The sequence below is a fragment of the Cyprinus carpio genome, chromosome A16 (assembly GCF_018340385.1).
Source record: "Cyprinus carpio isolate SPL01 chromosome A16, ASM1834038v1, whole genome shotgun sequence".
In the NCBI taxonomy this organism is placed as follows: Eukaryota; Metazoa; Chordata; class Actinopteri; order Cypriniformes; family Cyprinidae; genus Cyprinus; species Cyprinus carpio.
In genome coordinates this window covers 5,456,338-5,472,554 of record NC_056587.1, presented here as the reverse complement: position 1 = coordinate 5,472,554, position 16,217 = coordinate 5,456,338, and the positions used below count along the sequence as shown (strand labels likewise).

The window sequence follows — 16,217 nt, the reverse complement described above, 5'->3', positions numbered from 1 at the left end:
ACAAAAATGGACCAACACCAGCAGATAACATTGCACCCCAAATCATCACAGACTGTGGAAACTTTACACTGGACTTTAAGCAACTTGGGCTATGAGCTTCTCCACCCTTCTTCCAGACTCTAGGACCTTGGTTTCCAAATGAAATACAAAACTTGCTCTCATCTGAAAAGAGGACTTTGGACCACTGGGCAACAGTCCAGTTCTTCTACTCCTTAGCCCAGGTGAGACACCTCTGACGTTGTCTGTGTTTCAGGAGTGGCTTAACAAGAGGAATACGACAACTGTAGCCAAAGTCCTTGACACGTCTGTGTGTGGTGGCTCCTGATGCCTTGACCCCAGCCTCAGTCCATTCCTTGTGAAGTTCACTCAAATTCATGAATCGATTTTGCTTGACAGTCCTAATAAGGCTGCGGTTCTCTCGGTTGGTTGTGCATCTCTTTCTTCCACACTTTTTTCCTTCCACTCAACTTTCTGTTAACATGCTTGGATACAGCACTCTGTGAACAGCCAGCTTCTTTGGCAATGAATGTTTGTGGCTTACCCTCCTTGTGAAGGGTGTCAATGATTGTCTTCTGGACAACTGTCAGATCAGCAGTCTTCCCCATGATTGTGTAGTCTAGTGAACCAAACTGAGAAACCATTTTGAAGGCTCAGGAAACCTTTGCAGGTGTTTTGAGTTGATTAGCTGATTGGCATGTCACCATATTCTAATTTAATGAGATTGAATTGGTGGGTTTTTGTTAAATGTGAGCCAAAATCAACACAATTAAAAGAAACAAAGACTTAAACTACTTCAGTCTGGTTGCATTGAATTTATATAATACACAAGTTTCACAATTTGAGATGAATTACTGAAATAAATGAACTTTTGCATGACATTCTAATTTATTAAGATGCGCCTGTATAGCAGGGCTCCAGACTAAATTTTGAGAGCAGTGGAACCAGCTCCACGGAGCTCTACAGAATACAGATGGTGGCACCAGAAGCAGATTTGGTAGCACTGGGGGTGGTGTGTGGGGGTATTAAAAATAAAGATAATTAAATCATAAAATTGTTATAGTTTTGCTTTAATAAGTGTAGTTACTAGTAATATTACACATTTATTTCTTGGTAATGCACATTTGACAGTAAAGCACTGAGCTTGAGTTGGGAAGCACAACATTTACTTTTATTAACAACAGTAGCATGTGCAAAAAGTAATTTATAAAAATAAAATTAACACCGTTATAATTGCTCACAAAATTTAGTCGCACCGGCAGAAAAAATGGTCGCAAAATGTGACCTTTTGGTTGCAGTCTGGAGTCCTGTATGGAAGTGACAAAAAACTGTTGAGAATTCTAGAAAATTGTTCTTATCCTGTAAGTCAGTTCCCACTCTTTTGTGCCCTGAGGTGAAAATGCCCTAACAGTTGGGAAAACTCAAGTATATACTTTACATTTTAGACAACCATTGTTTTTATTATTAATTTTATTTTTACATTTACATTTTGGTTATTGTTTTCTTTCTCACTTTAGATGCTGAAAAAAAAAAAAAAAAAACAGCCAGGTTAAAGCATTCAAATTGGAAACTTCTGCCGTGGCTCAATAATCCAGAATTGGGGTGGTGGAAAGAGCAGAAGAACGAGAAGATCAGAGATCAGGCAGAGATCTACTGGTGCCCCTGAGGGAACCAATTTACTTAATATGTTAGTTAAACCAAAAATTTTCATCACTCACCTTCATGTTGTTCCAAGCATTTAAGACTTTTGTTCATCTTTGGAGCATAAATGTAGAACTTTTTATTGAAATCTGAGAAATTTCTTTTTTTTTTATTTATAAAATAACACATTCATGAGAGCACCATGATGCATCAGTGTTGCATTGGCATTTGAGCTGGCCATCCCATGGTGCTTTTGTGAAAATGCATTGGAGATACATATTTTGTGAATAAAGACATACTTTTATTTGTTGATGCTGATTTTTTTGCGTACACAAGGCATCTGTTAAAAAATACCTTCATTTGTGTTCTGCACAAAAGAGTCTTATGGGTTTGGAGCAACATGAGGTTAAGTAATTAATTACTTTTTTGGGGTGAAATATGTTCTAATGTGGTTATAACTGGTAATTGTTCTGTTTTATAAACATTTTCAATATTTTAAAGATTTATTGTTTTGAAAAATTATGTTTATACAGAAAAGATGGATTAATTTGATGAAAAGTTACAATAAAGACTTTTAAATTGATAAAAAAGAACTGTTTCAAATAAATACTGCTCTTTTGCAAGTTCTATTCAAAGAATACTGAAAAATATCATGGTTTCCACAAAAATATTGGGCAGCACAACTGTTTTCAACATTGATAATAATCAGAAATGTTTCTTGAGCAGCAAATCAGCATATTAGAATGATTTCTGAAGATCATGTGACACTGAAGACTGGAGTAATGATGCTGAAAATTCAGTTCACATGGATAAATTACATTTTACAATGCATTCATATAGAAAACAATTATTTCTGTAGTTATATTTCTAATTTGTTGGCTTGACAAAGCCTTGTTTGAAAGTTTATAAAAAAAAGTAAAAGATAGGCGATAGATAGATAGATAGATAGATAGATAGATAGATAGATAGATAGATAGATAGATAGATAGATAGATAGATAGATAGATAGATAGATAGATAGATAGATAGCAGAGAATTGCTTTCAGTATTGAGGAATTGAGCAATCATCTCAAAGGGGGTGAGGATCAGCCTCCAAAGGAAAACATTAAAATCTACCCACTGTTAAATGGCATATCTGTTTAACGTTTGTGGTTTTGGTAAAGGAGCAGGACTATCTTAAATACAAATTAAGGCCAGTCTAAAGGGGTCCTGAGGGGAGACATAATTCAAGAACAGCAGATAAGCAGCAATCAGTCTTAATGACTGGGGATTTATTCATGCACACTTAACTTTCTTTCCTGTCTGCCACCCTAGATGTCGAAAATTTTAACTGTTAGAGAAAAAGGTTGTGTAGATGATTTCTGGGCTGATAACGAGTAAATGTAAAGGCTGATATTGGAAAGATGCCAACTATAGTAGATGTGGCACCTAATAAACTTCAACATTTGAAACAACCAGTGGAGCCATCTAAACCCATCTCCTCGTGTTCAAGATCTAAACACAGAGACCAACAACAATATCAGTGTCTTTGATCCAAACAAAATGCAGAATAAGTTGCACATGGTCTCTCAATGAGGCCATTGTTCCAAGTGAAATCAAGAAAAACCATGAGCGTCTGCTCAACTAAAACTGAAAAATGAGTTATCTCAGATTTCTAGCACCATATAAGAGGCACAAGCCCCCAGGTAATGTTTGGGGTTCCTGACAGGATAAGATCCATACGTATGGAACGCAATGTCATACTGTACTAGACACTACAAGTCTATGCTTTTTTAAATGAGTCAGCAAAACATGTGGTTACTCTTCATCAAAGTCAGTTAAGGGTCAAAGAAACCCCAACTGTGAAGCTGGGACTCATTAGCCTCCATCCTTCAGCACCTCTCCAGTCTGCTGGAGGAGTCCAGCGTCCTCGTGTTTGCCATGCTTTAGTGGGAGGTTATCCTACAGAGACACATAGCAGAGGCTGCCATCCTCTTCCCTGGTCCGATTGCTTATTTGGACCATTGGACAATCATTGTTCAAATAAACAGTGGCCCAAATTAACACATAAGAAATTGCCTTTTCACATGAATGGACTGTTACCAAAGCCAGTCCGCGTGCTGTCCCTGCGGGGCAGAAAATCTCTTTTGAACCTAGTAGGGAATGGTTGAAAGAAGCAAAGTGGACATGAACAAATGATGAACAAAAATCGCTGATGCTCTTGTGCTGAGTTAAAAATTGCTCAATCAGTATTGATGTATTTGTGAGTTTTCATTGAAAAGATAGATAGAAAGAAAGAAAGAAAGAAAGAAAGAAAGAAAGAAAGAAAGAAAGAAAGAAACACCATTTTAAAAGAATAGCTCTATGTAGGCCTATGTCAAAAGCACTGTCACATTGCTTTTGGCCCACACTGGAATCTGAATCTCTGATCAGAAGGCCTATTGCAAATCTACATTCACTGCAGTGAACGTGAACAGATTTGGAATTGTGTGGCGCACTCTTATGGTAAATATGTGTGTTGCGCCTCCTGCTCTCAAAATCACAAGCGCAAACTGAGAATCAGTGACCATCAAAAAGTTCGCAGGCGTGTTTGATTAACGGTGTTCTTTAAATTGGCAAAATATCGATTGATTTTTTTTTTTTTTTTTTAACGCATTTAGGTTAATAAAACCCAGAATTTTTGTTCGTATGCACTGGGTAAGTGTATTAACTTGTGTTTTTCACAGTTATTCCTAGTAATTATTATTTTTTAATTAATAATTTTATTATTATTATTATTATATATTTTTTTTTTTTTTTTTTTTATATCTCTACAACTTTTTCATAAGAAGTCTCTTTGGCTAATTGCCTGATTAACTCATACCCACCCCCATTTCGGAAGTTTGAATGGGCAGCACTTTTCTTTTTTTTCTTTTCTTAGAGGTTCACTCCTCCTCGCCCCCGAACCAACCCCCTTATTAAAACAAGTCCAAAACCCTGCCCGGTTAAAAGAGTCTTACAAATGTATGGCTTACAGGAAGCATAAAGTTAAAGCGTCTGGAAGAAATTAGACGCAGATAAAGGACAGTTCACTACTTCAACCTGTACGCTTGGAAAAACTTGAATGAATTAGTTTTTAGTGACCAACATTGACTACTGTTGGATAACTTTTTTCTTTTTTATCAGCTGACAACGTCAGAATGAACTGCCAAGATGCTCCAACAGACCTCATCACAGCAGACTGATGCAAACTATACTATGTAATGTACTGGAGGAGGAGAGAAACTTGAATGTTCATTCGTTGTATGAAAAACGTGGATACTGCACATCTTTTAAAAGCAACGAGTTTTTAGATGCTCCATGCCGGTGTCTTCTGTATTTTACACAAAAACTTATATGGGAAAGTTTTTCCAGTGTCTGGAGCGTGCGAGCCTCTTCGGACAGCATCCTTGCTAAACTAACGGGACATCTCCACGCAGCTGCTCCAAGGTATGGTCATGATTATTAAATGGATAAATATTTCGAATGATACACACTGTTCTGTTAGATTAATAGTTTCGTTGCATGCATTTCATGTTGCAATAGAGTTATTTTAAACAAGCATAAGAGGGGTAAATTTTAATGAATGGAGTAGCCTACAGCCATTAGTCATTGCAATACCTACACGTGCCATTTTTTTTAAGTCCAACAGGTTGTAGCCTATTTAATTTCACCATATTTCTGAGTAACAAGACTCAGCAGTACCGCTGATAAAGAACAGCATATATTTTATCTGGCATATTATTCATGTAAGTCTTATTGCTTTAGTTGAATCATTGTTGGTAAACCTGTGCATATCAGCTGTGCTGTCAGGTTTAATTTTTTACATTTTTACAAATGTACTCAATTACAATCAGGCTACTAATCAACGTCAACTTGATATATTTTAAACATTTATGGGTGTTTGAGATTCTACCAGGGCTACGGGCTTATTAAACACCATTTGAACCCTCTGACCAATAGCAGAGCAGAACAGACATTGCGCGCAATCCAGCAGCAGACATAAAACTGAGGGTGACGCAATGTAATAACGATGCGTTATGACGCTTTTCAGTAGGCTCCCTCGGGTGTTTTCACGGTAATGCGTGACACAAATGAATAATATAAACTAAACAGAAACCTTTTCTACTCAAGTCATTTTTATGTAAGTATAATTTCGGGACGCATTTTTAATTGTATTTTGGCGTCCCTATTTCTGAAATGTATTTTTAAAAAGTGATATAGCCTAGCAAAAAATGTGCAAGTGTTTAAAAAGCCTATACTGAAACATACATATGCTTGTATTTTACAAGAATACATGCTGTTATAGCCAGATTAGATAACATTTTTACCTCCAAAAATGCTTGAATATTGATATAACTGGATGACAAACTTCTTCATCATTTAGCATTTTGCAAATATTGCCTGTTGTAAATGTGCAGGGTGTGTGGCTGTGTCAATTAAAATTAGGCTGCAGTTGGAGGTCAGAAGGCTGCAACCTTGGCCATGTGCCTGAGATAAGACCCAGCTGTTCTCCATAGTCTACTAACAGGCAGCAGAAGTTGTGTCAAGTCCAGGGGACTTTTAGTGACCAAAGTTTATTCAGTGACCTAATCACAGTTAGCCCTCAAGGCACTTATAACAACTTGTGGAAATGACGCATTATTTCTTCTGACAGGCTTAACCATTAGAAAAACAGTGTTTTATTTTGGGACTGAAGGTGAGACATAGTGAGGGATGAGTGTCCTGGAAGGTTGAAAGGTAAGAAACAGGCCAGGAGGCAGGATTTTGCACTAAGCCAGGCGGCAGAAGCCTGAACAGCAGTGAACATGGCGGCCACAGTGTCTGGCAAGGTCACACCACAGAGCCGAGGCAGAGTGATGGATGTGTCTTTGTGCTGGTGGTTGGATAGTTCCTCTGGGAGGCGGCAGTTCTCCACCACATCAGAACCACCCACATCAGAACCACCCAGAAAGTTCCTCCAATGCCTGGGAATACACTGGGGTATCTCAGAAGGGCAGGATGTGCAAGTCAGTGTCTCTAGTTTTGTGTCAGTGCCAAAATTCCACCCCCACACAATATCAGTGAAAAAACTTTAGTTTATTCTACCATCTTTGCTAGGACATTTGAACCAATCCTTTAATGCTATCTTTTTTTTTTTTTTTGAGTAGACTTTTATATATATATATATATATATATATATATATATATATATATATATATATATATATATATATATATATATATATTATATATATATATATATATATATATATATATATATATATATATATATATATATATATATATATATATATATATATATATATATATATATTATATATATTATTTGTTTTTATTTAATATTTGAATATTTAAATGAACATAGGATGGATTATAAATACAGTACTTTTTTTTTGGCTAATTTTGGAAGACAACTCTCACAGGATCCACTGTTGCTAAATAAAAATTATTTCCTACTTTTCCAATTTCTCCAAAAGGAGTGTTAAGCTCTGAGCCATGGATGTCCTGCTGCATAACAACTGTCATTGATGGTCTTTCAAATGAAGCTTTGTCTAAAGGAAGCTTCTCCAAGTCTGAGGATAAAGATGAACAAATCCTCTGTCTCCATTAAGTTACACAATCTACCTCCCCCTACATTCAGTCATAGTGTAAAATCATCTCTCTCTATCTATCTATCTATCTATCTATCTATCTATCTATCTATCTATCTATCTATCTATCTATCTCTCTCTCTCTCTCTCTCTCTCTCTCTCTCTCTCTCTATATATATATATATATATATATATATATATATATATATATATATATATATATATATATATATATATATATATAAAGAAGCAAACTCATTTTCAGGTGGTGTTCAAGGGGCGTTACAGGCCATTTTGGCTTGTGCGAATATACTTTTCCTGCACTGCAATATTTCATCCACCTTCAAAGCTGGAGTTATAGTTTTCCCCACTGAGGATGATTCAACTCTCAGTGATCCTAGACACTTTTTATCTCCTCCCTGCTCTGTTGGATCATAGCCAGATAATATACACAAGCTAATATACATTACATACAGGCAACTAGTAATGCAGACAAAAACATCATACATTTAACTGTTATTCTAGAACAATAACAACAAAGATAATGATAACTATATTATCATTCACACCAAGGGATGATAACCTTGTTTATTATTAGTGAATGCTGGAGATTAAATGCTCAAGCTCACTAAAGTTAGGTGAATTCTGCTTGACTGTTGATTTTTTTATTGTTCATGAGCTGGAAAAATCGTTCTGAAAGTGATTCCAACAATATCGTTGCTCTCTGTCGTAATCGTTTATTGTTGCGGTTTGGGCTTCCCTGTTCACATTGAGTAACTTTATAGTTATCGTCCTTTGTGTGAATGGCCCAAATTACCATATTTCATTCAGTCAGATAAAATCTACTGATGGCAAATGTTTCACACAAGCCCATTTCATCCACGGGATTATCTCAAGTGGCACATCCCCCTATTCACAACAAGACGAGTCAATCTGCACATGTAAACCCTGCACATTTATCCTTAGAGACACAAAGCCTGTACCAATTTGTGTAAACATGAGAAATGAATTCACTGACAAAGACAGCAATGCTTCTGATATCCTGTACGACCATGATTAGTGTTGAAGTGTCCTTTTAGGTGTGGGCTACTTTTTGTCTTGTCAGCAGTCTTAGCACTTTCAAATGAGCCGTTTGGGTTCATCTGGAGTTAGAACAAGACATGAAAGCAGGTTTGGGGATACCCCGAGAGCAGTACAGGCATTTGAGACATTAACAGTACATGCTCCTATTAATCCAACAGGATTGCACGTGTCTATGTGGATGAGGTGGGATTTGGAGGGTCCAGAGGGCCTCGTAAACATGCAGGATGACGTTAAAGGCTGTGACGTGCCAGTTAGACTCACACAGTGCTGTAGTCCATCAGACCAACCTCCCTCTCAGGCTAGAACTGCTTTATAATCTAAACCTAGATGGACAATATCAAAGAAAAAAATTAGATTTGAGTCTTGAAGATGGCATCATTAATACAATGGCCATCTTCAGCAGTAACAAGACAGAGGGTCTTTAGTAGAGCCCTCTGAAATCTAAATTTCACTGTTCATGCGTTCCCACGGAGATATACACAGATGATGTCAGAGGGTGGTGCTGCATAGTCACGTCTGCCAAGCAGATGGGGAACTGCATTAGTTAGGAAACTTGTAGTCTCAGCCTCAGACATCACACCCACAAACTGTTGGCTAAACATATGTTACATATGGCACACAAAAGTGGAAACACTTCAGGAGATTTGAAGTTGTCGTCGGATTGGTCGAATTATACAGGATTTCCGGTAGACGTGTGTGTCACGTTCTTTAACGTTCCACCTGGAAACAAAGATGCTGTGATGCCAAACACCCTGATGAAAGAAGAAAACCATTGTATTTACAATTGTGATGACGAGCGCTTATCAGGATCAACTAAACGCTGGATTTTCAAAAGTATGTATAATGTTTAAAGTTTGCGGCATAGAATCTTTTAAATACGTCCAAGAGTTTTACACACCGGTCAGTTATTGTGGCGACATTTCCACTCCTCGAAACGTGGCAATGAACGAAACGAACTGTGATTGGTTGTTAGACATATCGGTCAAAGGGCCATATGGGCGGGCCTTGGCCAATGAAATCTGCCATGAATTCTACGTGAGACTAGGAAACTTGGAACAAATGGTCATAAAGACTGCTCAGATATTCAGAAGAGGAGCAAAGAGGTAGAAATATGATGCTGTCTGAAATATACTATGTATACTAATATATGCAGCAAGAACAGATACATGTATTCTGTGTGTCCATACAAGCAAAAGTCTGTCATCATCACCACAAAGCTGTCCACACATCCGCTTTCATTTCATTTATGAATGCTGTCCATGAAGTTGTTCTGAAAGGGATGGTTCTGCCAAAAATGTTTACCCAATTTACATTTACTCAACCATATATCATTCCAAACCTGTATGAATTCATTTCTTCTGCGAAACACAAAAGAAGATATTTTGAAGAACATTTTTTTTTGTCTATACAACAGTCAGTTGGATCCAAAACAACATCGGGCCTTCTGACTTTCATGGACAATAAAATAAAATAAATAAACAGTTCTTCAGATTTTTCAAATATCTTCTTTTACATTCCACAGGAGAACAACTTTAGTCAAATAGTGGCAAATCATAATATTCAATATCCTGTTTTTATTTTCAGATGAGATGTGATAAAGTGATCACCTACTTGAGGATTGTTGGGACGACACTGTTCGGCATTTTGCTGCTTGTGGGAATCTCTACTGCTTATATCATGGGGTATAAGCTTATAACGACTGCAGGCAACTACTTGTCCTTTGGTCTTTATGGGGCAATTCTAGTCATTCACCTCATCATCCAGAGCTTGTTTGCTCTACTGGAACACAGGAACATGAAACGTTCCCTGGAAACACCGATCAAACTCAACAAGTCACTGGCCCTTTGCATCGCAGCCTATCAGGAAGACCCCAACTACCTGAGAAAATGTTTAATATCAGTGAAGAGGCTCACCTACCCTGGGATAAAGGTCATTATGGTTATCGACGGGAACAATGACGATGACTGCTACATGATGGAGATCTTTCGGGACATCATGGGCCGGGACAAGGCAGCCACATACATTTGGAAAAGCAACTACCACCAGAAAGGACCAGAGGAAACCGAAGAATCATATGCCGAAAGCTTGCAGCACGTTTCTCGACTGGTTCTCAACAATAAGTGTGTGTGCATCATGCAGAAGTGGGGCGGGAAGAGGGAGGTCATGTACACCCCCTTCAAAGCCCTGGGAAGAAGTGTCGACTACGTACAGGTGAGTCTATCTCTCTCAGGCAGCTCTAGCCTTGCCTAGCTAAGTACATGGGGGCAACACAGGCAAACTGTACAAAGAAGCTTTTGTGACTCCATAAGTGGATGCTAGGCTGAAGCATGTAGTGCACTGGGAGTGAGGAAAGTACATTCCATGATAACACTGATGCTGTTCATTGAGGTGCATCTGTGGGAATTCGTTTGCATATTCCGGGGCTATTTCTGCCACTTCCAGAACAGAACAGTGGTATTTTCCATGCCATCTTGGAGCACATACTATTAGCTCATGACATTGAGTGGTTATACATAAGTCACATAAATACATTAAGTGAAAGTGACGTGACGCCAAGTATGGTGTCTCACACTCTGAATTTGTTCTCTGCATTTAACCCATCCAAGCGTACACACACAGCAGTGAGTAGTGAACAAACGCACACACAAAGCAGATGGCAGCCATTTTTTGCTGTGGTGCCTGGGGAGTAGTTGGGGGTTCAGTGCCTTGCTTAAGGGTGGTATTGAGGGTGGAAGAGAGCGTTGTACATTCACTCCTCCCATCAACAATCCCTGCCGGTACCAGTACTCAAACCCACAACCTAGAGTCTGACACTCTAACCATTAGGCCATGACTATGTTTATTCTAACATATAATTCCCACTCCTTCAAACAAAGGAGGCTAATGATTTTGGAGAATTTTATAATGGCACACAGTTGAGAACAGCTGTGTACATGTGTTTTCACATCACAAAATAGACCCTCTGTTGCTTTGGTGGAATGCTACAAACTATTTGCAACAATAAGATTTATAAGTAAAACTAGTGATCAAATGTCCTTTTATGTAATCCAAACAACTGTGCAATCGATTTTGATGTAAGAAAGATTCAAGCTCACCAAACTCAAAACCAAGAAGAACATCAGAACGTTTTTGCATTCCCATGCCACTGCTTTTAGTTGTTTTTCTGTGCAAATATACACTACATATTTGGCCATTTGACACATAAACATCACATTTTTAAAAAGCTGCATCAAGTTGAAAATTATGTGTTCTGTGTGAACAGCCTCTGAGAAAGGTAACCCCGAAGCTGCCATTACTGGTCATTTTTATCCACATGTCACCTGATTCCAATGAGATCCCTGACCTTTGCTCTGAGTGTGGACCCCTAATTGTGTTTAACTTATCAGTGATCTTGTTACCTGGCTTGTGGTTAGTCCTACTATGGGATATAGTTATAAAAGCAAAGTGGCATACATGACATTCCATGGAAAAAGCGAGATAACCTCTAGGCAATGCTTGCTTAACGTTTCAATGTTAGAAACACTTATACCAAATCTCTACTGATATTTGAACAGTGTGTCCTCATGTTTGATTAGCCTACATTTTTGGCTCTATAACTGAATGTGTAAACCAGAATGTAATGATTAAGATGACTTCCGGGAGAGACTGATATACTTGTCCCAACATATTTAGCAGCACATTTGATTTATTGTGACCAATCACACAAAGACAGTCTGGTTTCTATAGATGTGATTGTGGAAAAGAATAATATTTGCAGCAAAGATAAATCTCTTTGAAGGAACACATGTCATATTAATGATGATATACGGCATCTTTTAACTTGTTGAACAATGTGATGCATCAGTACATGTGGAGCAAACACTGGTTCAACTTAATTTCTCAGAGAACATCTAAAATGCATCACTGCAGGCATTTTCATATTTTTCATATTTTGTAATCAATGCGTATCTTTTATTGATGTACCTATATTATGCTGGATGCAGGTATGTGATTCAGACACCATGTTGGACCCAGCCTCCTCAGTAGAGATGGTGAAGGTTCTAGAAGAAGATCCCATGGTTGGAGGAGTAGGTGGAGATGTACAGGTATGTGTTTTCTAGCAATTTGAACAACATACTGCATCACTCTATAGAATCAAGCATTTTAAATAATTTTGGAACCATTGTATTACATCCATATGGGAAAATTCGGCATCTCAATATGATTCCATTGATATTAAATGTAATTTTATTTTTAGAGTTATTCTAAACATATTGTTTTGTGGATTTCATTCAGTTTTAGCCTCCTGTATCACTACATAGATTGAAAATAGTCACTGAATCAGGGTTTCAAATTCATAGTCAGAGTTGTTGTTTTTTGGGGTGTAGGAGCCTGAACTGATAAAGTTGTTCAAGGTACCTAAATATTCCCATACCAAACTTTTTGTATTCAGATAATGCATATTACAGTACTGTGCATGCTGTACAATGAGACTTTATGTCGGAGATAGATTCTCAGTCAACATCCTGTGCAATTTCCATACATGGTATATACATCTATGTGGCAGGTGACCAAGACCATTCTGTATGTTGAACTACAGATTCACTTTGATTTCTAATCCTGTTTGTTATTCTGTCCGTCTAGATTTTGAACAAATATGAATCGTGGGTCTCCTTCCTCAGCAGTGTGAGATATTGGATGGCATTCAACATTGAAAGAGCTTGCCAGTCATATTTTGGGTGCGTTCAATGTATCAGCGGCCCCTTGGGGATGTACAGGAACTCCCTGCTTCATGAGTTCCTGGAGGACTGGTACAATCAGACATTCATGGGAAGCCACTGCAGTTTTGGCGATGACCGCCACCTGACCAACCGAGTCTTGAGCCTGGGATATGCCACAAAATACACAGCCCGCTCCAAGTGTTTGACCGAGACGCCCATTACCTACCTACGCTGGCTCAACCAGCAGACCCGCTGGAGTAAATCGTATTTCAGAGAGTGGCTTTACAACTCCATGTGGTTTCACAAGCACCACTTGTGGATGACCTACGAAGCCGTCATCACCGGCTTCTTCCCTTTCTTTCTCATCGCCACTGCAATCCAGCTCTTCTACCAGGGCAGGATCTGGAATATCCTTCTGTTCCTGCTGATTGTCCAGGTCGTGGCACTGATCAAGTCTTCGTTCGCCAGTTGCCTCCGAGGAAACATCGTCATGGTCTTCATGTCCTTCTACTCAGTGTTATACATGTCAAGTCTGCTACCGGCAAAGATGTTCGCAATAGCCACTATAAACAAATCCGGTTGGGGAACATCTGGAAGGAAGACCGTCGTGGTAAACTTTATTGGACTTATTCCGATCTCAGTTTGGTTCACCATTCTTTTTGTTGGAATTATTTACACAATAATCCAAGAGACCCGAAAGCCTTTTCCGGAGTCTGAAAAAGTTGTTTTGATAATCGGCGCAATTGTGTATGCCAGCTACTGGGTCGTGTTTTTGACTTTGTATGCTGTCCTCATTATAAAGTGTGGCAAGAGGAAGAAAGGACAACAGTATGACATGGTCCTTGATGTGTAGTATTTCCCAGTGCCCTTCATCCTTTCTTTTCTACGTTTACATTAAAAACAATCTTAGACTGCTATCTGAAGGCGGGCTGTCCGCAGGTGACAGGAAGTGATCCTGTAAGGAGGCATCATTGCTGCTGTGACTGTTACTAAGGATTTTCCTTTGAAGTGAGCTTTGACACTCTTTATGTTTTAGTATTCCACCACCAAATGACAACTTCTTTGCACTTTCACGTTCACTCTCATTATGCATAATGCTTGATATAGAACTTTAAGGAACAAAATACCTCAGTGGTTATGTTTGCATTGTGTGAGCATTTGTCGACGAGTCGATGAGACTCATTTTTTCTTAGTAATTTATGATTTTTAATTTAGCTTGTTTTTATAGATATAAAATATATTACGTATACATTTTTAGACTGAAATCCAAAACAGAACTGAGTTTTTTTTTTTTTTTTTGATTGTGCTGTACTTTGTATTTGCATAATGTATTTTTTTGCCTTTTATATAGACTTGTTTATTTTTTGCTTTGCCACCAAAGATTCTCTATTTTCAGTAAAAATGAGGAAATGTAACTCTTTAAGACTTGCCTATCCGACCAAAATGTGAAATTAAAAAGCTGGATTTGTCTCTGTGATGACAGCAATAAAAGGCAAATCTAGGGTTAAGTTATTCATTGACAAGAAGGGCTATTATAATAGGTATTACATGGAACATTATGGTTTATAGCTTTCTTACTTGTGTCTTAGCAAAATATTTGTATTAAGAAGTTATCTGTTTCAGTTGAATGTTTGAATTGTCCTGTCAAAATAATTGACAGTCCCACACAACCGATACAATTTCAGCAAGTGGCAATATCACATTGCCATGCAAATTTTTCAGAAAGTGACACAGGAACATTTGCATAAATATGAGGCATGCACAGATGCCTCTTGTGATTTTGTTTTATTTCACACAATCTTTCTTCAATGTCCAGAGCATTTGCAAAAAAAAAAAAAAAAAAATTCTGATTTTATTTACCAGCATTATTTAATGTTTACCAAATGTTTAAGAAGATTATGATTTGAATCATATATATCAAAGTGGCAACATGTGATGATGAGTGAAGTTACTTTGTTTTACAATAGACTATGGATTGTAATTGATGAGGGCTTTTACAAAGGCAGTATTGTCATAAAGCACTTTTGTGTTTGTGCCAAATAAAAGAAAATACCTTATAATGCGTATCCAACATGCTGTTTCCTTTGTAAGCATCATGTCCTTGAAAAATAAATATATGCCCTGATGAATCAGTTTTTTCTCTCTGACTCTGGCATCTGTTCATTTAGTGAGTAGGGGAATTCCTGAGACTTCAGACTGCTCTTACACACAAGGACCTTGCTTGGCCTTGGTTCTGCTCATCAGTGACTGATGAGGAATGAATAGAACAATTATTTTCACGGAGGAAGGACGATTGCCATGGCAATGCTTTTTGTTTATGACATATACAGTGTTAGCAGGATGGAGTAGCCATGTAGCCGGAGCAGTAAAGATGTCTTCAGCGATACAGCATAATCCCTCAGCGCAAGCTGTCATGTTAGTCTACAAATCAAAGATGATTTCATGGGTCAGAGATAAAACTCACGGTTCTGTAAAAAGAGTTCATTATTCTGTTCATAGCCGTAGTCTTGGCAGGCAATATCCATCTCAAACACTGCTGACAACTCTGAATTGTGCCCGTGGCAGTCTTGGGAAAACCTTGGGCTGATGACGGTATGAACCTGGGAGCCAACTTCCAAAACTTTTCTGTCCAAAAAAATCCTGATCCCAGCTCATGTCATATTTTCAAGCACTCCCCAGGCTCTGGGAAGATGTCTGCACAGAGGTAACAATACACTTGATGCAACTGCCAGGTGGAGGCGGACACAACGAATGGCACGAATCACACTGAAGACTTGTAAAACACTAACTGTGTCTGCAGATGAGCCAAATGCATTGTCAGTTTTATATTAAAAAATGAACTTTTAATTATTATTTTTTGAGCTGTATCTTTATCGACATGTCTAACTAGTTATTTTACATCCAGTTGGTACCAATTTGTTTATAGAACTGACTTTTAAATAAAAACTCAGGCTCATCAAATCTTCTATGTATACACATTTGATCTGAAAATGATAGATGATGTGGCTAATAGAAGCATGCTGAGAATAATCAGTTAAAGTGTGGCCTGAGTGGCCTATTTGGGAAGGTTTAATGGACAGATTTAATAATATTTATTAAAAAACAAATATTCCTTCAGATCTATTAATATCAAAACATTGCATACAAGATGAGCATTAACCATTGATGTTTTAAATGGAACACAGAACAAACTACAAATTCTCAT

At 37.9% G+C, this 16,217-nt stretch overlaps 1 protein-coding gene across 1 annotated transcript; it reads left to right on the top strand.

Annotated features, from left to right (window-relative positions):
- Positions 1-4,591: 4,591 nt before the first annotated feature.
- On the top strand, positions 4,592-14,427 carry LOC109104953 (hyaluronan synthase 2). The gene is made up of 4 exons (XM_042772197.1): positions 4,592-5,085; positions 9,897-10,523; positions 12,296-12,397; positions 12,936-14,427. The coding sequence occupies exons 2-4, from the start codon at positions 9,897-9,899 to the stop codon at positions 13,863-13,865; spliced, it is 1,659 nt and encodes a 552-aa protein (XP_042628131.1). The 5' UTR covers positions 4,592-5,085; the 3' UTR covers positions 13,866-14,427.
- The last annotated feature ends 1,790 nt before the right edge of the window (positions 14,428-16,217 follow it).

What these genes read in the sequence shown, in the direction of transcription:
- LOC109104953 (XM_042772197.1), top strand. Translation starts at nt 9,897, where the DNA reads ATGAGATGTGATAAAGTGATCACCTACTTGAGGATTGTTGGGACGACA. An exon ending in GAAGTGTCGACTACGTACAG is followed by an intron (nt 10,524 to 12,295) that starts GTGAGTCTATCT and finishes TGCTGGATGCAG; the next exon opens with GTATGTGATTCAGACACCAT. An exon ending in GAGTAGGTGGAGATGTACAG is followed by an intron (nt 12,398 to 12,935) that starts GTATGTGTTTTC and finishes CTGTCCGTCTAG; the next exon opens with ATTTTGAACAAATATGAATC.